Source organism: Tursiops truncatus, chromosome 1 (genome assembly GCF_011762595.2).
Source record: "Tursiops truncatus isolate mTurTru1 chromosome 1, mTurTru1.mat.Y, whole genome shotgun sequence".
Classification (NCBI taxonomy): Eukaryota; Metazoa; Chordata; class Mammalia; order Artiodactyla; family Delphinidae; genus Tursiops; species Tursiops truncatus.
Genome location: NC_047034.1, coordinates 21,941,615 through 21,965,497, shown reverse-complemented (window position 1 = coordinate 21,965,497; position 23,883 = coordinate 21,941,615). Strand labels below are relative to the sequence as shown.

The window sequence follows — 23,883 nt, the reverse complement described above, 5'->3', positions numbered from 1 at the left end:
TGAAAACAGAAAGAATGTCCATAAATATGGACATGACTGACTCAATTGTGTGTACTATGGAATATTATGAGAGTTTGTGCAGTTATTTTTAAAAGAGTTAGATCTCTAGTACTATATTGATCTAGAGAGGGGTGTCCATAATGAAATGGTATGTGGAGGGAAAAGTTATAGGAAAATTTTTTCCAATTATTGGGAAAAAAACAAAAGGCCAACTCTGAGTGTATGCACATACACACGTGTGTGTACATTTGTCTGTGTTTGTGCATGGAGATAGGAACAGGGCAGAGACCCAAGCTTTTAACATGAGTTATGTCAGAGAGTCAGGAATAGAGAGGGGTTGGGGGCTTATTAGTATTTTCTTCACATTAACTGAGCATCACTTTCTAGTTAAGACAAGGACATCCTACTTCTACAATTAAAATAATTAATGAAGGGCTTCCCTGGTGGCGCAGTGGTTGAGAGTCCGCCTGCCCATGCAGGGGACACGGGTTCGTGCCCCGGTCCGGGAAGATCCCACGTGCCGCGGAGCGGCTGGGCCCATGAGCCATGGCTGCTGCGCCTGCGCGTCGGGAGCCTGTGCTCCGCAACGGGAGAGGCCACGGCAGTGAGAGGCCCGTGTACGGAAAAAACAATAAAATAAAATAATAATAATTAATGAAGAAAACCCAAAGAGCAAGCTCTGGGGTAAGACAACCCAGATTCAAATCCTGGCTTTGCACGTACTAGCCTCAGCTCCTTAACCCCTCTGCCCTCCACATGCTCATCGGTGAAAGGGGACCACAGTGATGCCCACATCATAACGGCATCCACGTCAGAGACGAGCATTAAGTGAGATGACCCATTCAAGCTCTTGGCACAACGTCTGGCATATTCTACGCCACATGCAGTAACTTAATAAACATTGTTGTCATGGTAAAATCTTTTCCTAGGCCACTGAGGACCAACCTTCTACGTCTAGGTAAGCTCACCTCTCCCAGCAAAGAAAAAGAACCCAAGCCCCCTTGTCACTGTCTGCATTGCAGAAGGAGCCTCGTGTCGACCTTCCCTGGAGCCATGCATATAATGACTTTTTGTGCAGCCTGCACGGCCCTATGGGTGGGCGGTGTTCTTTATTACTTCCTCCAGCCCCAGAATGGATCATGCCGTCCTGCTACGAAGTGACAACTTCTGGGCAGGGAAATGCCTGGGAAGGGAAGTGCTTCTCTCCTGGGAAAGGATGTCCTATAAACAAAAATAGTTACAATAATTATATAACTTCAGTCCACCTTAGCAATTGGCCCTTCTGCACAAGCTCACAACACATACCTCGATTTGGTCCTGACCCTGGGCCTGCTGGGGAGAGAGGAGCCAGGGCTAATTAGAATGATGAATGACCCAGGCTCGTCCCACGTGCGCTGAGTCAACTGTCTATGCCTGGGTGACTGGCTTCACACGCTGCTCCCTGCAAGGGGTGTGACAGCATGAAGAGGCCAGGCTCTGTCCCTTTTGCTCAGACCATCTCTCCTGGAGAATGATGGGAGCAATTCTTCACAGGCTTTGCTCAGAATATGTTCGCTCTTTATTCTGATAAACATGCAATAAAATCCAACACAAAGAATCAGAGTCTTGCCTTCTCTTTCACCAGATTCCACCCGTGGATGATAAGAAAATGTTCCTGAAATCTAAACCCAGGGGCTCACTCTTCACTCTTGTTTGCTATTTGCCAAGGAGTAGAATCCAAGGTAAGGCCAATCCCTGCTCCTAACCAAGGGGATGTCATTTCCATAAAAACTCTTCCCTGGTGCGTGGATCCTGTGATGGGTTGAATTGTGTCCCCCCCTGCCCCCGCCTCCCAAAATTCATACGTTGAAGCCCTAACCCCCAGTAAATCAGAATGTGACTGTATTTGGAGAGAGGGTCTTTAAAGCAGTAATTAAGGTTAAATCAGGTCATTAGAAGGGGCCCTGATCCAATATGACTGGTGTCCTTATAAGAGGAGGACATTATGGCACAGATATACAGAGGGGTGACCATGTGAGGACACAAAAAGTAGGTGGCCATCTGCCAGCCAAGGAGAGAGGCCTCAGAAGAAGCCCACCCTGCTGACACCTTAATCTTGGACTTCCAGCGTCCAGACTGTGGGGAAATAAATTTCTGTTGTCTAAACCACCCAACCCGTGGCTACTATGTTACAGCAGCCCTAGCGGACTAACACAGATCCCAAGGGTACCAGCACTAGAGGGTACAGTGTCTTCTGTAGGTTCTTTCTCCCAAGCCTCCGTTTCCCAACAGCCTCTTAAAATTGAGAAGAGGCCTCTGGTCAAAACCTCTTCACCTCCTTCTGACAGTCAGACTGGAGAAGTGCAAGACACGCACATGCACGTGGCTGACAGTGGATCGTCTGATGCCAGTGTGTTAGAGGTTTGTGTCCAAGTGTGCTCTGCAAAACTCAGAGTATGGAACTGTCCTGGGAAATGCAAAGAAACGTGCTTCTAATCCCTAGTGCCTGGAGACATAAGGGCAGGAGTTTGGGAGTCAGAGTGATTTGAATCCAGACCCAGCTCTCACTACCCTGAGTGACCTGGGCAAGTGACGCAAGCCCTCGGGTCTCAGTTCCCCATCTTCACCTCACAGAGTTGGTGTAAGAATAAATCAGAGACTGCGGGTAAAGTGCAGAGCACATTCAGCCACTCTGCCAGCAAAGAGTTACTGAATAGGTGCTATTTTCTAGGTAAAATGAGAAGCGGTGAACAAGATACCCAGACCCTGCCCTCACCGACTTTATAGTCGACTAAGGAAAACAAACATTTTACAAAGAATCATACCTCTGACTTTCCCCTCCCACACTTCCTTCCTTTTAAAGTCCAGAATATTTGGGCTTGAAGTACTTTATCAATAACTTGAATAACACAAATGTCAAGTGTTTGAAAACAACCCAACGTCCATCGCTTTTGGTCTCTATTAACAGTTGGCATCACCGCTATCAGAAAGCATTTGAAGTACCACAGTCGTGTGTGTATTAAAGTCTAGTTTATACAAAGAGCATCATACAGACCCTCGCAGAAAATGCACTGTCGGTCGTTTTATCAGTCCGTCCTGCTGACATCATCTGAACAGCGTACACATTCCCGAAGGCAGGAACCTTGCCTAAGTGGCTCCGTTATTTAGTTTCTACCAGGACACCAGTGGCACTGGTGCCACTTTATGCTGATGCACTGAGTGGTAACAGCAGTGATATCACCAGTAAAGAGGCCACAGTAGCAGAGCTGCTCTTGCTGTGTGTTGCCCGCCCACCTCCCTGTGCTATAATCGGTGATCACTGTCTTCCAGAATTTCATCACTGCTTTGACCATTTAGGAGACGCAGAAAGGGAACAGTATGGCTTTTTCTGTCCCTTTATAATAACGGCATTTTGCATTTGTATAGCACATTTAACGTATTCAGTGCATTTTCTTGTCTACGGCCGGGTTTTATCCTAATGAAACAAAACCCCATGTGTTTCGTAATTGTCTGTGCCATAGAGACAGCTTAGGAATCAGAGCCAGTGAAACTCTGTGCTGGGGGAGGCCCGATGCCCCAAACTGCTTAAAGAATAACAAACCACATACAAGTTGCGAATGGAACCGGCATGGTAATGCCGCAATACAGCTATGCCGTGGGGAGAAGATACATCTGGAGCATCGGAATTAGTTCAGCGCAAGCCGGGAGCCCGTAGGAGTTCTCATCTGAGTTGCAGGGCTCTCAGGCTCCCTGCCTGGGTAGAGGCTGGTACCCGGTTCCAATTGTTGGGAGAGACAGAGACTGGCCAATGCTACAGGGAATAAGAGGCCATCAGGATTTGGTAATACTGGCATATTTTGTGGCCCAGAAACGTGACCCAGAAATGTTTCTTGCTTTTTCAGCAATTTAGAAAGGGTAAGAATTGAGTATCTGAAAGGGTGGGCATTTGGGGGGTCGAAAAACAGAATTTTTACTTCTCATCACATTTTGGAAAAGGGAGCATCTAGAAGCAAACCTCCCACCGGAAAAACAAGTTGTCTGCCGATTACTTGCAATGAGTCACCTGCTGGGTTGACCATCCTCTGGGAAGCAGGAAGTCAGGCGCTCATTCCTTCAGTTCACCTGGGCACCCGCTGGTAAATTATTGCTTTTACTCTGGTACCATTTAGAAAATTACGGCTCTCTAAATCATACTCCGGGGGACCGAGAAAAGGAAAATGCCTCCCCACCTGCATTGCCGAAGCCTGCCCTACCCTCCAACTCAGTGATCTGCAGCCTCGCTACACATTAGAATCATCTAGGGAGTTTTTCAAACCTCCCCTCCACCCCCACCAATGCCCAGGCTGCATTCCAGACCAATGAAACAGAAACTCTGGGGGTGGGATCCAGGAACAGTACTTTTTAAGCTCCCCGGGTGATTCCAAGGTACAGCCAAGCTTGAAGACCAGCCCTCTAACTACATCCATTCCCATGCTCACCCTCTGGGCAGTGAAGGTGCTCTGCTAAGACACAGCACATCACACCTGCCATGGCCCTTTCTTTGGTTTCCTTCACTTGCCTTAATCCCATGCTCAGCAGTGATAATTCTGCCACACACATTATGAAACTCATAATCCAAGTCATTGTGTGGTTGCCAGGCTCATGTTCACCAATACATTTAGCTAATTAACATGAATCAGATACCACGTTAGGCAACGCAGCAGATACAAAAATTAGGAGGACAGGATCCCCACCTTCAAGAACACAGCTGTGGAAGATAATGTGTACAAGTGACTGTAATACAAGATATTGTGTGATCAGAGCTTTGAAATTCTTGGGAAGGAAATCAGAGAGAAAAACGAGACCCCCTTTAGCTGAATGGAGGTCTTCACAACTGACACATCACACACACACACACACACACACACACATCAGCACATAATACAGGACTATGTACATAGCAGGTCTAAAGGAACTCCAGTTGAACGAATGAAGAAATTCAGATTGGCTCCCATCGGAAGCCAAGACCAGCACCCAGGATTCCCCAGCTCCTTTCTCCACCCTCGACCATGCCCAGGCTCCTCCAGGTACCATCAGACATCACCTCAACCTCTAGTGCCTAGTCTCTCTGCCCGCCATCCCCACTGGCCACCTCACACTGCCCTTGGAGTTCTGGGGTGCACGTCGGTGGCTGGGTGCCCTGCCCTGGCCACTCTGCTGACTGAATTCCTCCCTGAGACCAAGGCCTGCAGCTGTCATCCAGCGTCCACCCACCATCTCTATGGAATAAAATCCTCAATTTGGAGCTGAGCACAAAAGACCAGATGTGGCCATTTGCCTACGACCTGGCTGATGAGTTAAGCGGAAGTGATGTGTGCAGCTTCTGGGTCACATCCTTCACGGAAACGGCCCTTTTCCTCTTCCCCCTCCATCCTGCTGCTTGAAAGGACATCATGGTGTGACGCCCTCATGGACCACATGGACAAGAAAATGCCCTAACGATGGCAGAGCTCTGAGGGCAGGAGGAGCCTGGGTCCCCAGACAACCCTGGCAGGCAGGGTCCCCCTCCCATCCCACCCTCAGCCTGGACGGGCTCCCCCCCAGACAGCGCAGGCTCCCTTGTATCTTTTACTCACAGTGGAACCCATATCCCAATACGCTTTCCTGCCTCCATCACGTCCTACAATACCTGGAGTTCCTTTGTATATTAAGGAGAGGAAAAAGGTGTGACAGAAGAGCAAACGATTTCTGTCAGAACGGTCAATGACTTGGCGATTTCTCATAGCAAAACTACTGAGAGTCCATAAACCTGCTTAGGTCCTGCTGTGAGAATCTGCTTTGCCGATGAATGCGGTTAAGTTAACCAGCCTCCTTCTTCTGGCCCACACAGTCGGTGAAGACTACAGGGGAAACTGAGTGTCGTCAGTCTCTTGGTTAGCCGCCTGTAGAGACTGACCGCTAGGGTCAACAGAAGCTCTACAAAAGGTGTGCAAAGTTACCAGCTCCTATGGACGGAAGCAGCAAGAGAGAAGGGGAGTAAGCATGGGCTCTGGAACCAGACCCATGAGCTGAGTGGCCTGGAGCAAATATTTACCATGTGGTGAAGGCAGATCATTTTATCCAACTCACAGGAGATTCAGTTACACAGCAGGCCCAGGGCCCCTCCACAGACCTAGTGAACCTGAACTTCCCAGGATTGATGGGGATATGTTAGGATTCTCCAGAGAAACAGAACGAACAGGATGCATGTATGTGTGTGCTTATAGATACACAGAGATATAGACATATATATAGAGAGAGAGAGAGATAGAGAGAAAGAGATTTTAAGGAATCAGCTCAGGCAATTGTAGTGGTTTGGAAGGCCAAATTTTGCATGGGGGCTAACAGGCTGGAGATCCAGGAAGAGCCAGCCTTGCAGTTGAAGTCTGAAGGCCATTTCCTGCAGAATTCCCTCTTATTTGGGGAGGTCAGTCTTTGTTCCATCGAGACCTTCAACTGATTGGATGAGGCCCACCCACCTTATGGAGGGTAATCTGCTTTATTCAAAGTCCACCAATTTAAACATTAATCGCATCCAAAAAATACCCTCAAAGAAACATCTAGAATAATGTCCAACCACATACCTGGGCACCATGGCCCAGCCAATTTGACATATAAAATTAAGCATCACAGGGGGTGGGCATTCATGAATCTGTATTTTTTTTTAAGTTGGTTTTTTTGTTTGTTTTTTAACTTATTTATTTATTTATTTTTGTCTGCATTGGGTCTTTGTTGCTGCGCATGGGCTTTCTCTAGTTGCAGCGAGCGGGGGCTACTCTTCATTGTGGTGTGTGGGCTTCTCATTGTGGTGGCTTCTCTTTTTGCAGAGCTCAGGCTCTAGGCACACGGGCTTCAGTACTTGTAGCCAGTGGGCTCAGTAGTTGTGGTTCACGGGCTCTAGAGCGCAGGCTCAGTAGTTGTGGCGCATGGTCGTAGTTGCTCCGTGGCATGTGGGATCTTCCCGGACCAGGGCTCAAACCCGTGTCCCCTGCATTGGCAGGCAGATTCTTAACCACTGCGCCACCAGGGAAGTCCCATGAATCTGTATTTTTAATAACCTGTCCAGATGTGATGTGAGGCAGAGTCAAAGTTGGGGACCACTCTCAATGATGCACCCTAAGGTCAATCATGGTTTCAGGATTTCTTCCTCCACCACTACAAGGGCCTCTGGACTTCCTTTGTGAAGCTGACCGGCACAAGCTTCCATCATGCCATGAGTCAGGAAGATGCTCCCTCCACACACAGCCAGGACGGAGCAGGCTGGGGAGACGTTCCTCAAGCCCAGGGCTCAGCACTCCTGGGCAATCCACAAAGGAGTCGGCAGCTGGCCGTATTTGCCCGCCCACTGCCAGCCTCTATGGGTTGAAGCTCTTCTCCCTTTCCCCTCTCCCTCAGCAGACTCAATTCTCCAGATCCTGGGGAATCTTTTGGGGAGCTGCTTATGAATCACCAGCACATTCACCAACTACCCAGCTCACCAGATATTTCCCACAGTGTTCCCCCACCTTGGCCACCCATGAGAAGCACATATGGGCATTTTCTAAATACTGGACCCTACCTATTAGAGCAGAATTTCTGGAAGTGTTTCTTAAGCAGATGTATAGTGGAAAATCTCCATGGGGGATTTTGAGATGCATAACGATTAGAAACCACCAGTGCCACTAATGACAAACACAACAGAACAGTGAACTCTACCGTTCGCCACTTCCTGACACTATCCTAGCATATGATTTTTCACAATAAAGGCAGCAAAGTTTCACAGAAAATTCTAAGTGCTCTCTCTGAGCTATTGATGAGAACTCCTGGATGTACAATAATGAGTGGAGAACAACGAAGCGTGTTAAGATGAGGGTGCTAGGCAGCTGACTGGGCTCGTTCATGCCACTAGCCTCAAAACATGCAGGGTTCAAATTCATGATGCCGATTTACTGCAGATTACTACATGTGGCTGACCTTCAGAGCTGCTCACAGATAGTCAGAATTATGAAAATAAAGTCCTTGAATACTTACAGTACTAAGGAGACCACCTCTTATGATGGGAAGGAACTAAGATTTCTGTATAGTTGTCATGACAGGAGGACATGTAGAGTAGTCACTGGAGGAAGGTTTAGGGAACTCTCCTCACACTTGGAATTCTGCTGCAGATGATAATATTGCCCAAGCAGGGCCTGCCCCCCATGAATCCACCTAAAAGAGACCACTTTGCACTAGAGAACTGCTTATTTTGTTTCTTTTTTTTCTTTTATATTGGAGTACAGTTATGAAACAATGTTGTGTTAGTTTCAGGTGTACAGCAAAATGATTCAGTGATACATCTACATGTACCTATTCTTTTTCAAATTCTTTTCCCATTTAGGTTATTACAGAATATTGAGCAGAGTTCCCTGTGCTATACAGTTGGTCCTTGTTTGTTATCTATTTTGTTTTTTTTATTTAGTTATTTTTTAAAGCACCTTTTTTAAAAATTATTTATATATTTATTTACTTTTGGCTGTGTTGGGTTTTTGTTGCTGCACATGGGCTTTCTCTAGTTGCGGTGAGCGGGGGCTTCTCTTCGTTGCAGTGTGCGGGCTTCTCTTGTTGTGGAACACGGGCTCTAGGCGCACAGGCTTGAGTAGTTGGGGCATGCGGGCTCAGTAGCTGTGGCTCATGGCTCAGTCGTTGTGGCGCACGGGTTTAGTTGCCTTCCTGGTCTGGGAAGATGTGGGATCTTCCCGGACCAGGGATCGAACCCGTGTCCCCTGCATTGGCAGGCGGATTCTTAATCACTGCGCCACCAGGGAAGTCCTGGTTAACTATTTTAAATATAGCAGTGTGTACATGTCAATTCCAAACTCCCAATCTATTCCCCGTTTCCCCCCTGGTAACCATAAGTTCACTCTTTATGTCTGTGAGTCTGTTTCTGTTTTATAAATAAGTTCATTTGTATCATTTTTTAAAGATTCTCTATGAAAGGGATATCATACGATGCTTGGTCTTTCTCTGTCGATCTTTTCCACAATATTTGCCTGGAACTCCACAATATAAAGATGTGCAGCCTTATTCCCAGGCCTATCAGATGCCAACTTGCTCTGGGGTTGTACTGAGGTAGGAGATAGATGGACCCCTGGGCTGGACTGCTGGTGTTTGTTAAGCGGAGCAAAATTGAAGCTTTGTTTTCCCCAGACACTCCAAAGACAAAGCTGGTGGCAGAAGCTGAGCTCTGCTGGAGTAAAGAGGTGAGATGACCACTCCTGAGGTCAAGGAAAACTTCCCTGTCTGCACGTGCGCAGGAAGGTTCCTTGGGGAAGGGAAAAACGGAAGAGGCACCACCCCATAATAAGTGTGGACATATCCCTACAGGCCTCTGCGGTGGAATCCACCTTAGCAAAAAGTTGCGCACGCATGTTGGGGAGGGTCTTAGAACAGGTCAGATGTGGGAAAAGAAATGAGATAATTGGCCAAAGGTAAACAAAGACCCGGAAGGACTGTCCTACATAAGTGATTTAAATCACCTCTCATTAGAGAGGGCGCCCAAAGTCCTTCTCTCCAGGTGTGTATTTCTGCCTTGCTTCTGTATGAAATAAACAAACCTTCTCTGTGTGCTCTCCCACTTATTGTGCTGTGTCTCTAATAATAAATTTTGTACCTGTTTTTGCAGTTTTTGCCTCCATGAAACATTTTTGCTTTCAAACGGGGCAAGAGCCAGGGAACTTTGCTTCTAGCCTCTAGCCCCTGGTTGACTAGCAGCTAGGATTCCTGGTTTTCACCCAGGCTACCCAGGTTCAATTCCTGGGCAGGGAACTAAGATGTCTCTTCAAGACCGCTTACTGCTGTCCCTCTGAGATCAGTACCCAGGGAGGAAAGACAGAATTCATGCATAGTAAATGCTACTCACAGTGAAATGGCCACTGATAGGGGGTAGGGATGGGGGAAATGTTACTCCTTGAAAGACACTGCGCTTGGTCCTATAGACACACTAGTGAACAAGGAAGGGATGGTCCCTGTCTCCAGAGAGCTTGCTGTTGAGTCGAGCTCTGTTCAGCTGCAGTGACCCCAGTCTCTGAGAAGGACACGGTGGCCGAGCTGCACAAGCAGCCCAGGACACCCTGGTTCTGGTGTCACCTCACCATTAGCCCTCTGGTCTCAATTTCCCCTCTGAAAAGGAGGGATCTGGCTAGATGACCTCCAAGGTCTGTTCCAGTTCTAGCGTTTCATCTCCTAATCATATAGTGAACATCAACCTTATGTCCCACTATGTGCTGGGAATTCAAAGATGAATAAGACGTTGGGTTCCTCCTTCGTGGAACTCACAAACTAATGGGAGAGGCAGGCATCCAAAGAGACAATGATGCAGTGTTGCAAGTACCACCACAGAGGTGTAGACCCACACATCTAAGAGTCTATGTCACCATCCTAGAGAAAATCTGCAAAATTTCCAACCTCTGAGGCTTTTTCCCCCAGTTTCATTGAGATATAATTGACACACAGCACTGTGTAAATGTAAGGCCTATAGCATAATGACTTGACTTACATATACTGTGAAATGACTACCACAATAAGTTTAGTTAACATCCATCATTTCATATAGATGCAAAAGAAGAAGAAAAATGTTTTTTTCCTTGTGATGAGAACTCTTAGGATTTACTTTCCTAACTTTCAAATATAGCATATACCAGTTAACTGCAGTCATCATGCTGTACCTTACATCCCTAGTGCTTAATCATCTTATAAACCGGAAGTGTGTACCTTCTGATCACCTTCTTCAAACTCCCTCTCCCCCTCTGATAACCAAAAATCTGATCTCTTTTTTATGAGTTTGTTTTGTTATTCTTATTATTTTATTTTTAGATTCCACACGTAAGTGAGATCATACAGCATTTGTCTTTGCCTGACTTATTTCACTTAGCACAGTGCCATGTTGTCACAAATGGCAGGATTTCCTTCTTTTTTATGTCTGAAATATATATATCACAAGTGCTTTAGCCATTCATCTGTCAGTGACACTTAGGTTGTTTCCATGTCTTTGCTATTGTAAAAAAACAAGCTGCTATGAACATGGGGGTGCAGGTCATCACTTCAACATAGTGTTTTTATTTCCTTTGGATATATACCCAGAAGTGGAATTTCTGAATCACATGGAAGTTCTATTTTTAACTTTTTGAAGAACCTCCATACTGTTTTTCACAGGGGGCTGTACCAATTTACAATCCCACCAACAGTTCACAAGGAATCCCTTTTCTCCACATCCTCACTAGCATCTGCTATCTCATCCCCATTCTAACAGGAGTAAGGTGATAACTCATCCCTCTCCTACAAATATATGGTAGATTGATGGCATTCATGGTACCCATTAATGGTCTCCCTGTATCCACACCCTTTGCCCTGTAACTCTAGTCCCTCCCACTGTGACCCTGGGCTTGGCCATGTGACTCACTACGGCCAATAATAGGACACTAATAGATCTGATGCAAACCAAAGCTTGGAAGAGTGCTTGTGTATTTCCACTTCTTCTCTTGCTTCTCTATGACACCATGAGAACAAGTCTAGATTAGTCTTTGGAGAATGAGATGGCCCATCCCAGCTGAGGCCATCCTAGATTAGCTTACGGTCTGCTGCCTGCCAGACACCTGAATGAGCCCCAGCTAAGACCAGAAGAACACCCCCTTCTCCCTATAAGCCCAGGCAAGATCCGTGGAACCCCCAGATGACCCATGGACTCATGAGAAAGATAAATCGTAGTTGTCCTGAGTCGCTAATATCATGGCAATTGAGAACTAATAAGGATAGGGCCAACCAGCTCCCCAGATTCGAGTGAGAGGCCAGAGCCCACACGTAAGGCAGCTGTTGTGAAGTCCTCGGTTTCTCCTGCTGCAGCCTCGGGAGTGGAGTGAAGCGAGGACAGGGCTCCTCCTCTGGCTTCTGGTTCAGCCACCCCGTGACAGCATCACTATTTACACAGTGAGTAAAATGTCCCATCTTTCCCTCTGACTAACAAGGAGTTTGCCACAGAAAGCATCTGTAGATAAATTATACGTGAGACATGGTTTCTGAACTATGCAAGTTTTATTGCAGGATATTTTTACTTTTCTTCAAACATTCCCTCTAGGGGTGAACCATCCCACCAAGAAATTAAATAGAATTAGAAAAGAGCCTTAAAGGAATCCACTTGGCCCCATGACGGTGAGCCAAGCATATTATAGGGTCCCGGAAGCCCTCTGTAGCTTTGGTATTTGTATCTTCCCTCTAAAATAGCTGAGCAATATTGCTGTAGTAGTGGTCCTTAAGGAGCATGTTTCAAAGCGAACCAACAATTTCCCCTTTCATGTGGTGATTGAAAATGTGGACTCTGTTCAAACAGACTTGCCTTCAAATCCCAGCTCTACCAGCTTATGAAATATGACACATCTTTTAAGTGGGGCTATTAATCATGACTACTTCATAGAAATGTTGTGAGGATTAAAAGAGTTAATCCTTTCAAAGGCATACAGTAGTCACTCAGGAAAAGTAAGCAGCATTGTCACGCCTTAGCAATTCCCCAAGCCACAGAGAATTCTGATCTGGAAAACTTCTGAGTCAAGGATGGCCTCTCAAAGGCATTCCACACAACTGCCTCTGACTTTTTGTGTCCCTTTTCCCTGTATTATGTCTCTCCATGAAAATAGACCATTCCCTCCAGAGCCCTGCAGGAAGAACTGCGTTAACGGCTAAAAAGACCAGAAGTCAAGCCAATGCCTTGTGGCAGGGAGTGCCAATAATTAGAGAAAAGGCACCGTCGTCACCATTCTCCCAGCAGTTAATGCACAACAAATTGTGTGCTCCAAAGTGACATGAGTCTTTCTCTAGGTTCTGGTACATAAATGTATTTAATAGCTTCCTCCTAGGTCAAAGAAATTGGAACAGACTTTGAAACTGTCTATTTTATAAATTTGTAGAGTCAGCAAATGGCTGATCTCTGGCACAGAATAAAATCTCTCTAAAAAAAAAAAAAGATTTTCCCCCTTATAAAAGTGGCAGATGCTTATAGTATCAGTTAGCTATTGCCAAAATAATGCTGCATAACAAATCACTCCAAAATTCGGTGCCCTAAAACAATAATCATTTATACTTGCTCATGCATCTAGAGGTTGACTGGGGGTCACCTGATCTAGTGTGCTTGGCTCTGAGCTACAGGTGGCCTCAGGTCTGTATCCCCTGCCTCTCATGCTCCTTGCACCAGAGGGCTGGCCTTGATGATGTCAGAAGTGCAAGAAAAGGAGCAGAAACACCCAGTAATTCTTAAGGCCTCAGTACACACAAGCCCAGCCACATTCCAGTGGACACATCCCGTCACATGGCAGAGCCCTCCATCAGCAGGGAGGGGAAATGTACTCTGCTTCTCTCAGGAGGAACTGCAAAATCATATGCAAAGGTCATGGATACAGGCAGGGCCGGCTTCAGGGACATGTCACCTGTGCAGATGCACCTGGGTCCCACGCTCAGAAGGGTCCCACCTTTGGCTGAATCCTCTGCTTCGTAAAATTCCTAATAACTTTTCATCATGGAGCCCCACATTTTCATTTTTAACTGGGCCCTGCAAATTACATAGCCAGTCCTGGATACGGGGGAGGGTGAAGAATTGGGAACAATAATGCAATCTTCCTACTTAGCAAACTGACTTTACACTATAGAAGTGTCATATCCATTCCCCAGATGCCCCAGGCCCTGCTTTCAGAAGCACATCGCGGAATTTCTGCAGTGCAACCAGGTTCACACCATTCAGCTTCACTTCACAGCGTGATGCCTCCCCTAAGACAGATGTGTGGTTCTGATAAGCGTGAAACGGGGAGGGGCATTTGTGGCCATCAGTGATTACACTCGTGGCCTTACCACTGCCTTGTTCTCTCCAGAATTAAACTTGGAGCACCTGGCCCCCCCGCCCCCAGACTGGTTATACCTCCCCAAGGGACTCAACACCGTCACCGTCACCCTCACCCCCAACCCACTCATCGTCCTCTTTCTTGTCCCACTGCAACTGCTCAATGAAGAGAGCGAAAATTATCCACACACTAGAGCTTTTTATATCCACCACTGTCAGAAAACCTGCAGTGAGACTGGACACACTCTCGGGGAAATCAGGGTGCGAAATGGAGAATCACAGATTTGTCAAACCAAAGGGACATCCCAAACTATGCAACTAAGTCGCCCCTCTCAGGCGGGCTCCGTCTAACTCAAAACCATCGCAGACATCAGGCTGTCTAACTCCGCCTAAGGGAGGGGAACATTTCTTAGCCCCCAGGACGACCAACCTCAAGGTTAGAGGACAGCTGCTTATGAAGAAAGTTTCTCTTTATTCTCATGCCAATCTGCGGCTCTCACTTAAGTTCTCTTCCTCTAACCATTGCCTGAACTTGGAGACGCAACAGGAGACCCCTAGACAGTGTCCTCCGGACAAGGACCTTTCGCGTGCCCGAGAGCAGCCATCTAACCAACGTCTGCTCTCCACGCTCTCCACGCTCCCAAACCCGCACTTGACAGCGACCCTCAGAGTGACAGCATGCCCAGTGGGGAGCACAGCACAAGGGGCAAGTGGCTTTCGCCATGAAGGAATGAATCATGAGCACAAATCGACACAAGAATCCTGCAGTTCAGACAATCACCCAGAGAACACATTTTCTGATAATTACAGAGCTAAAAATGGATCCACTTTGAAAATCCCTTCCTTTCTCCCGAGAAAGCTGAGGAGGTGGTTTAACAACAATCAGCTGCTGAGATGCATCGCATTCTGGGGTGTTTAGGAGATGAGCTCCAAGAAATTTCTTGGAAGGTACAGTTCCCAGAAGGTGGTGATGCTAACGAAGTCCATCAGCCCTCTCCACCGCCCCCAGTACGTGCTCACAGCTTGGGAAACTGAACTCAGAAGCCCATTCAAAATGAGCCAGGAGAGAGGAGGCCCAGGCCTTCCTGCCCCGTGACTCTGCTCAAACGTCAAATGACAGTTCTCCAAGAAAATGGGAGGAGGTGCTAAGGGGGCTGCCGCCAGCGGAGGATTACCTCAGCTTCCTTCAGCACCACGGGTGTGCTCGGGGATGTTACAGGAAGTTTTAGGTATCAGCTAAGTGTCATATAATAATAACAATAACATTTAGTACGTGCCGAGCATTGATGAGCTAGACGCACATGTATTATCTCATTTAATTCTCACAACTCCACGAGGAGGGTGCTGTACTTATCACCCCCACTTCAGAGTCACACTGAGGGTTACACAGATAATCAGGGCACAGGCAGGAAGCAGCAGAAGCCTGTATACATCACCACTCCACTACTCTTCCAGTGCAAGGAACCAGAACTGGCTTGAGAACTTATTTGTAAGGTTAAAATACAGACTACAAAGAGGGGAGAGGGCATAAACACAGAGGAAAGGAATGGGATGGAAACTGTAGGCTAGAGAACTTCTGTGTCGTAAGGAGTACAATAAAGAGTTAAATTTGATTTAAAAATACAAATATGATGTAAGGACTACATGTGGTAAATATAAGTTTTGTGCCATGTCATGGACACTGTTGAAATGAAGAAATGAAAAGACTATTATGGGACCTAATCAAACTTAAAAGCTTTTGCACAGCAAAGGAAACCATCAACAAAACAAAAAGACAACCTATGGAATGCGAGGAAATATGTGCAAACGATGCAACTAACAGGGAGTTAATCTCCAAAATATACAAACAGCTCATACAACTCAATAACTAAAACAACAAAAAAAAAAACAATCAAAAAATGGGCAGAAGACCTAAATAGACATTTCTCCAAAGAAGACATACAAATGGCCAATAGGCACATGAAAAGATGCTCAATGTCACTGGAGAAACGCAAATCAAAACTACAACGAGGTATTATTACCTCACACCTGTCAGAATGGCCATCATCAAAAAGTCTACAAAAAATAAATGCTGGAGAGGGTGTGGAGAAAAGGGAACCCTCCTGCACTATTGGTGGGAATGTAAACTGGTGCAGCCACTATGGAGAACAGTATGGAGGTTCCTTAAAACACTAAAAATAGAGCTACCATATGATCCAGCAATCCCAGTCCTGGGCATATACCCGGACAAAACTATAATTCCACAAGATACATGCACCCCAATGTTAGTTGCAGCACTATTTACGGTAGCCAAGACACGAAAGCAACCCAAATATCCATCAACAGATGAACGGATAAAGAAGATGTGGTATGTATATATACAATGGAATATGACTCAGTCATAAAACAGGAATGAAATATTGCCATTTGCAGCAACATGGATGGACCTGGAGAATATTATGCTTAGTTGAGTAAGTCAGACAGAGAAAGAAATACTAAATGAAATCACTTCTATGTGGAATCTAAAAAATAAGACAAATGAATCTATATACAAAGCAGAAGAAACAGACTCACAGACATAGAAAATAGATGTCTGGTTTCCAAAGGGGAGAGGGAGGAGGGGAAGGACAAATGAGGACCATGGGATTAGCAGATACAAACTCCTTTACACAAAATAGGTTAAGTAACAGGATTTACTGTGTAGCACAGGACAGTAAAGTAGGACCTCGGCAGAGGCAGCCACAGGCCATTGCCTGCTGTCTGGCTAGAGTCAGTGGTCAAGCAACACAGAAAAATGAGCAAAGCTCAAATGTGATGGACGCAGGTTATTGCTCTGCCAGAGAATTCAGGATGGTACATTCAAAATGGGAAAAAAAGGGCAACTTGCAGTGTGAAAGACACTTGGGTGTCAGTCTTAAAGAACAAACTAGAGTCTAGGGAAGTGACAGCTGGAGCAGGTTATTGGTGTCCGAGACATTATCTGGGAAAATAATTTACAAATTCATGAAGTTCCCTTAATACCAAATGTCATGTGCTATTTTCTTAATCATTTTTTATTCCTCGGTTCACTAGTACTTTCATTATCTGAGCTTACTTCCCCACTGTGACAAAGATGTGGAACTATGACATACTGAGTCTCTTGGAAAACATTAAAGGACAAGTAATTAGCTAGAAAAATCACTGACTTCTTGATCAAGCTCTCTCTCCCAAGGAAAGGTATCATTAATTGAAATATAGAAAAGATTTCAAATGCTTGCAAAATTGTTTCCCTTCCATCAATTTTTGGCATGGCATTTGGTTTCTCTCCTATTCACATAAGGCTCAAAAACTTCTTTTGGGTTGACAGGTGGCTTTCCTATGACCTGTAGCGCATCTGCTCTGAACAGAGATCGGGGATGTCCTTTGGCTCAAGGCAATGGATACTGTTAGTTTTACATGCAAGTTGCCGTTCTCCACACTTTGCTGCAAAAAAGTACTCGCTTTCCTTACCGGAGCGTGGCAGACTAGTCTCTCTGCCACAGAGGTACCCCAGCTACGCCACAGAGTCCTGCTAAATACTAAACTTGAGCTGCACATGCACACGTGAATATGCATGCACACGTGTGCTTCCTGAATGCATTGAGGGCAGCTGTGACCTACTGCCCAGCCATTCAGAGCAACTCTAAATGCTTGGTTCCCGCTTTAATAACATCTCCCTTCCCACCCCTCCGACACTCCTGATGATGCTGTCAATCAAACCGCAAAGCTGAGTGGCAGGTTGAAACCTCAAAGGAAACCCAACAACCAGTTAAAAACTTGGCTGAGCCAAGGTGGGAGCGTTTCTGAGCCCCGCATCAGACAGGAACAAAGGCTGTGAGGCAACATCAGCTGTAAATGCCATCCATCATCATGCAAAGATAAAGAACCTCTAAATCCAACCAGAGGGCACTTGCAAATATCCAGTGCTGTCCTGACACTGACTGATGGCCATCCCTTTTAATTAGCTTCTCCTGTCTCTGGAGGTTTCCAAAGAAGTGATCACGTGCTCCCACCTCCTCCTCCCCTGCCACCATTCGCCTCTGTGGGGAGACAGGACCAAAGCAGGCACTGAGCCTCACCAGCCCCTCCCACTGTGTGACCACCGTGACCACGTGACCATCCAAATTCCGTCACCGGGTGCTTGCACTGACCTTTCGTAGAAGGAAGCAGATGCGCTCGATGTTCCTCAGCCGTTCCCTCTATCAGGATGCATGGGAAAGAAAAGAGAGGGGAGGTTAGATTTTCTGCTGAAAGAACATGAGAAGCCCCACATTCAGCCCCTAGTAGAGGAGGCAGAACCCACCACAGATCCCTCCCAGTCATGACCTCCATGCTCTCACTCAAGTGGCTTTCCCTAACAAGAGTTTCTGCTCATACAACTCAACAGCAAAACACCAAATGAGCCAATTAAAAATGGGCAGAGGAAAATAGACATTCTTCCAAAGAAGACATACAGATGGCCCCCAGGTACCTGAAAAGGTGCTCGATATCACTAATCCCCAGGGAAATGCAAATTAAACCCACAATGAGATATCACCTCACACCTGTTAGAATGACTAGCCTCAAAAAGAAAAGAGGTAACAAGTGCTGATGAGGCTGTGGGAAAAAAGGGAACCCTGGTGCACTGTTGGTGGGGATGTGAATTGACACAGCCACTGTGGAAAACAGTATGGAGGTTCCTCAAAAAGTTAAAAATAGAAGTACCACATGATCCATCATTCCACTTCCGGATATAGCCAAAGGAAACAAAATCACTATGTTGAAGAGATATCTACACCCCCATGTTCATAACAGCAGTTTTTACAATAGCCGAGGCATGGAAACAACCTAAGTGTCCATTGACAAATGAATGGATAAAGCAGTTGTGGTATACACATATATAATGGAATATTATTCAGCCATAAGAAAGAAGTAAATCTTGCCTTTTGCAACAACATGGATGGACCTCAAGGGCACTGTGTTAAGTGAAATAAGTCAGAGAAAGACAAACACTGTATGATCTCACTTACATGTGGAATCTAAAAACAAAACAAAACAAGAACAACAAAACCAACTCATATCTGTGGTAATCAGAGCTGGAGAGGGAATTGGATAAAGGCGATCAAAAGGTACAATCTTCCAGTCATAAGATGCAATTCCTGGGGATGTAATGTACAACGTGATGACTATAGCTAACACTGCTGTGTGGCATATTTGAAGGCTGCTAAGTGAATAAACCCCAAAATTTTCATCACTTTTTTTCTTTTGTATCTGTATGAAATGATGGATGTTAACCAATTAAGCAATTAAGCAATATATGTAAGTCAAGTCATTATGCTATACAGCTTAAACTAAATACACTGCTGTATGTCAGTTATATTTCAATAAAATTGAAAGGAAAAAAAGAGCTTTGAGCTTTTCTCCATCTACCTTGTCATAGTTATTTGCTCTTAACTGAACTTTCCCAGCACACAGCATGGGCTCAGCTTCCCTCTCAGCCCAGCACAGGTTTCTGTACTTTTTCCTGCAGCCTCTGTGTCCCTATAAGACAGTCAAACCGCAGAGCGGGCACCACATGCTCGTGAATCCAAAGGCTGCGGTCGGGTCCCCGGGGAGGGCTTCCCATTCAAGCCGCGAAGAGCATGTGTGCCTGATTAGTGTGTGAGGTGGGGAAGTTCTCTGCCCATTGGTTTTATTTTTCTAAAGTGGCTGTATTTAGAGGAAGCAATCTTCCCACTCAATTAGACACCAGCAGTGCCCCCGGGCTAAGACTTTTCAAGATGCCCAAGTCTAGCTCCAGAGTGTGGCTCGCTACCAAAGGAAGATGCTCCGGGGCTGCACAGGTGATGATGCTCGCCTAACACACTAAGTGCCGCCTCCCCTTTCCTGCAGAGACTTCTGCGATTTCTGAAGACACTCTGAACACAGCTGTGGCATCTCCCAGTGCGTCATTACTGAGTCAATTTGGTTGCGGTCGATGTGATCATAATGAGATTCCTCCTGGATCAGAAGACAGGTGGCTGGGATACTTCAATTTCCCTAATTAAATCATAAATATAGTGATTCCTGTGCACCCTTTAAGCCCAGAGGAAAGAGCCCACATCAGGACAAATTAGCATCCACATGGCTAGGAAGACAGACCACATCCTCCTCAACACACGTGTGTGTGCATGCGTGCACACACGAGCACAAACAGAGCTGGGCACTGAGGCTGCCTAAATGGAGAATAGTGGGAAAAGGTGTGAGATAACAGGCATGTAAGACGGAGGTTCAGGACACACGCTAGCTCCTTCCCCAGCAAGTCAGATCCTCTAAAGGACATTTCTCATTACTTTACAATGATATTAAATGCCCAGCTGGCAAAAGGAAGGGGAAAGGGTTAACATGAGAAACTAGGAGTTAAAACAAACATTCCTCCTCTTCCTACCACATGGAAGAGGGGTCCACCCAGAGGGTCTGACAATATTTGGAGCTTAAATCCAAAGAACCAGTGGGCCTCATGCACGTTGATTTAGGAATGCATCACACCGGGCTTCCCCGGTGGTGCAGTGGTTCAGAATCTGCCTGCTAATGCAGGGGACACGGGTTCGAGCCCCGGTCTGGGAGGATCCCACATGCCGCGGAGCGACTGGGCCCATGAGCCACAACTACTGAGCCTGTGCGCGTCTGGAGCCTGTGCTCTGCAACAAGAGAGGCCGCGATAGTGAGAGGCCCGTGCACCGCGATGAAGAGCGGCCCCTGCTTGCCACAACTAGAGAAAGCCCTCGCACAGAAATGAAGACCCAACACAGCAAAAATAAATAAATTAATTAATAAACTCCTACCCCCAACATCTTCTTTAAAAAAAAAAAAGCATCACACCAATCAGCAATTGTTTATAACACAAGTCCATCCAGGGCTGGAGTTACCGAGCAGTGAAGCAGCTTTGTCAAGCCACCTGAGCCTGAGATGCTGCTTCAGAGGATCTACAGGGGCCCAAAGAGCTTAAAGATGAGTTAAATGAGGCTTCCAAAGTGTTTAAGTTCCTGCCAGGGAGTAACATCATAAAAACTGGGGGAAATGTGTCTAATACACTTCCGTTTAGGGTTTCTATGGATTTTTTAAAAAATCTCAGACAAGAGTCCTTTACTTAAGGGCTTGAGTCTATCCATGAGATGTCTGGCCTTTGGGACCCAGACTCCTTAATTAATTCATTAACTAATTAAAAGTGTGGCTTTATTTTTTTTAATTTTTATTGGAGTATAGTTGATTTACAAAGTTGTGTTAGTTTTGGGTGTACAGTAAAGTGAATCAGTTATACATATACAGATATACACTCTTTGTAAGATTCTTTTCCCATATAGGTCATTACAGAGTACTGAGTAGAGTTCCCTACACCATACAGTAGGTCCTTATTAGTTACCTATTTTATATATAGTGGTGCGTATATGTCAATCCCAATCTCCCAATTCATCCCCCACTTCCCCTGATAACCATAAGTTTGTTTCCTACATCTGTGAAGAAGTGTGGCTTTAATAATAGGAATAAAGAGTTGAGATCCAGCTTCTCTGCTATGCAACCTCACCCTTCAGTCATTCATTCTTCCATCAACAAATAGTTATTTGAGCGCCTACTGTGTGCAGTTTCTGTCCTTGCACTGACCTTGCACAGAAGCTCCCAGTGGGGCATACACGGGTCCTGATTTTCTTTGCTCTGCCCGAACTAAGGAACCTGCCAAGGTGAGATGGAAACGGGCTCCACAAACCCGTCTCATGGTTTGGCCAACCTCCTGCACCCCAGTGTTGAATTCGCATGATGGAATTGAGGGGCAGGGCACTATTTCTTCACTAGTATTTACCCTGAGATCACACAAGGAACTCTGGGTGTTCTAAGTGAGCCGCTTTCTAACTCGAGCCCAAGCCACCAGGAGGAAGGGAAGCAGGCTCTTGACTCCCTGGCATTCCAAACAGAAGCACCCTCTCGGACTAGGGCAGCTCTGTGCACCTGGTCGATGTTGACGAGCCAAGTGTGGGACGCTGGGGCCAAACACAAAAGCATCCAGAAAGAAAGGAGACCCAAGGTGCAACGCGTTCAGGCCTACAGGAGCCAAGTTATCACCGGTGGTGGTGAGGCTGGCAGTTGGAAACAAGACGGATTTTAATAATGACAAGTTTCATAAGATATAGTAAGTGTTCAGGTGGATCTAGGGATTCTTCCAACTTGTCACAAAATTCCGCTTCACACAGTTGACTTGGAGAGGGTTAGGCTCTCTTTCATAGAATCAAAGAAATTGATGCCAAAGGGATTATAAAATCAGGCTCTTAAAGGCACAACGTAGAGTAGGTGGTAAGAACCCCGGCAGACTTGGGCTCCAATCCTGACTTCACTGCTCATGAGCTTTGAGTCCTTGGATAAGAGTCTATAAACTGGGTAAATAATGCCTGTCTAGCAGAGCTGTGAGGATTATAGGTTACATATATATAGGTCCTAGCATGTAGTAAAAACGCAAAAAAGCAACTCCAATAATAACCCTGTACTTTAGAGAGGGTGACACCAAAGCCTGCTCCCCTGGTCTTCTGGTACCTCCCTAAGAGCACAGCCCTCTTCAGGGGGCCTGCAGTTAAGGAGAACAGACCTCTCGTCCCTGTCACTAAAGAATGATGTCATAAGCCTTCCAGGTTAATATTCATACTAATATATATTTTTCTATATATATATATATATATATATATATATATATATATATATTCACACTAGAAAATTCCGGTGTTCTCTCTAAAACTTTTGACTGAAACTATCAAACTATCAACAGAACTATTCAAACAAAAGCATGCCTTGGCGCTGGAAACCAGGGCCTGGAAGGAAGTTCAACTCAATGCAGGCCCAGCGAGCTTAGACTGAGAGACGGACTCGCGTGAACCGTGAGCTCCATCCTTTGGGCCCAGTGGTCCTGGTCTGGAAAGTGTCTGGAAAAGGCTCTGTCCACAGGCGGGCTGGTGCCTGGCTCTGGGATGTGGGCTGCACTGAGCAGAGGGGCGGACAGCCAACACCCACCCCCACTCAACAGACGTGAGGTCTCCCTCCTCTCCCTGCGTCGAGGCCTCTTTCTGCATCCATTCCAGGGCACGTGGGAGGGCAGCAGGCACGGCGCGACAAGCCAGCTGGCGCAGCAGAACTCTGGGAAGAGCAGGTGCTGGGGCAGGAGGTCTCTCACATGCTGAACCCGGGCCGGACAACCAGACGGCATCGGGTTCCCCAGGGGGAGGCAAGCTGACCTCAGGCCTGCAGAGTCTCCCGAGATGAATGCTTCCCGGGTGAAGGATATGGGGTGAGTAGCTGCATACAACAACCCCCCTGCAAGCCTCCCTCGGAGAAACCTGGCCAAGTGCAGAGCAGGGACAGCCATGGTGATGCTCCTACACCTGCCAACATGGTGGCCAGCCCGAGCCTCTCTCCTTGTTCAAGGGGGCGTAGCCAAAACCCACTAACATGGGGCCTTGAGGACTCCACAGCCACAGCACACAGACCTCTCCCACCCGGGTGGTGGGACTGCTATACTTGACTTTGCATGATAAATGGAGACCTCAGCAGCCTGAGGAAAGACCGCCCCGAGCCAGGCATGGAGGTGCAGCCCGGGCCGAGCCTGCACTTCACTCCTCCTACTCATGGAGACCTCGCCCTCCTTCACAGGCCCCGGGTGGCCTGGGGTGACACCACCCTTCCGGCCACCAGCACCCACCACCTACCGCATGAACAGGGTTGCACTGGTCGATGGGGTTCTTAAAATCCGTCCTTAACTCATCAAAGGCAATTATCTGAAACAGAAAACACAGAATCAAGATGTTAGTGTCAATGCACCACATCAAAAGCTTCCTCTGATTTGGTCCAAAATAACTCAGGAGGCGGGCGAAGTGTATCAATGACACAAGACTGGCCAGGGGTCAATCACTGCCAAAGCTGGTAATGGGCACCTGGGGTTGATTGTACTCTCCTGTCTATGTCTGTGTATGCTTAAAAATCCCCAAAAGAGGGCTTCCCTGGTGGCGCAATGGTTGAGAGCCCGCCTGCCAATGCAGGGGACACGGGTTCGTGCC

General features: G+C 46.5%; 1 protein-coding gene across 2 annotated transcripts in view; it reads right to left on the bottom strand.

Moving 5' to 3' along the window:
• CNIH3 (cornichon family AMPA receptor auxiliary protein 3) overlaps positions 1-23,883 on the bottom strand; it is a 283,620-nt gene that overhangs the window by 52,348 nt on the left and 207,389 nt on the right. For both annotated transcript variants that reach the window (XM_033851151.2, XM_033851152.2), the window contains exons 2-3: positions 23,536-23,604; positions 17,983-18,030 (exon numbers count right to left, since the gene is read on the bottom strand). In XM_033851151.2, coding sequence (XP_033707042.1) covers positions 17,983-18,030; positions 23,536-23,604 — 117 coding nt within the window. The remainder of the gene's footprint in view (positions 1-17,982; positions 18,031-23,535; positions 23,605-23,883) is intronic.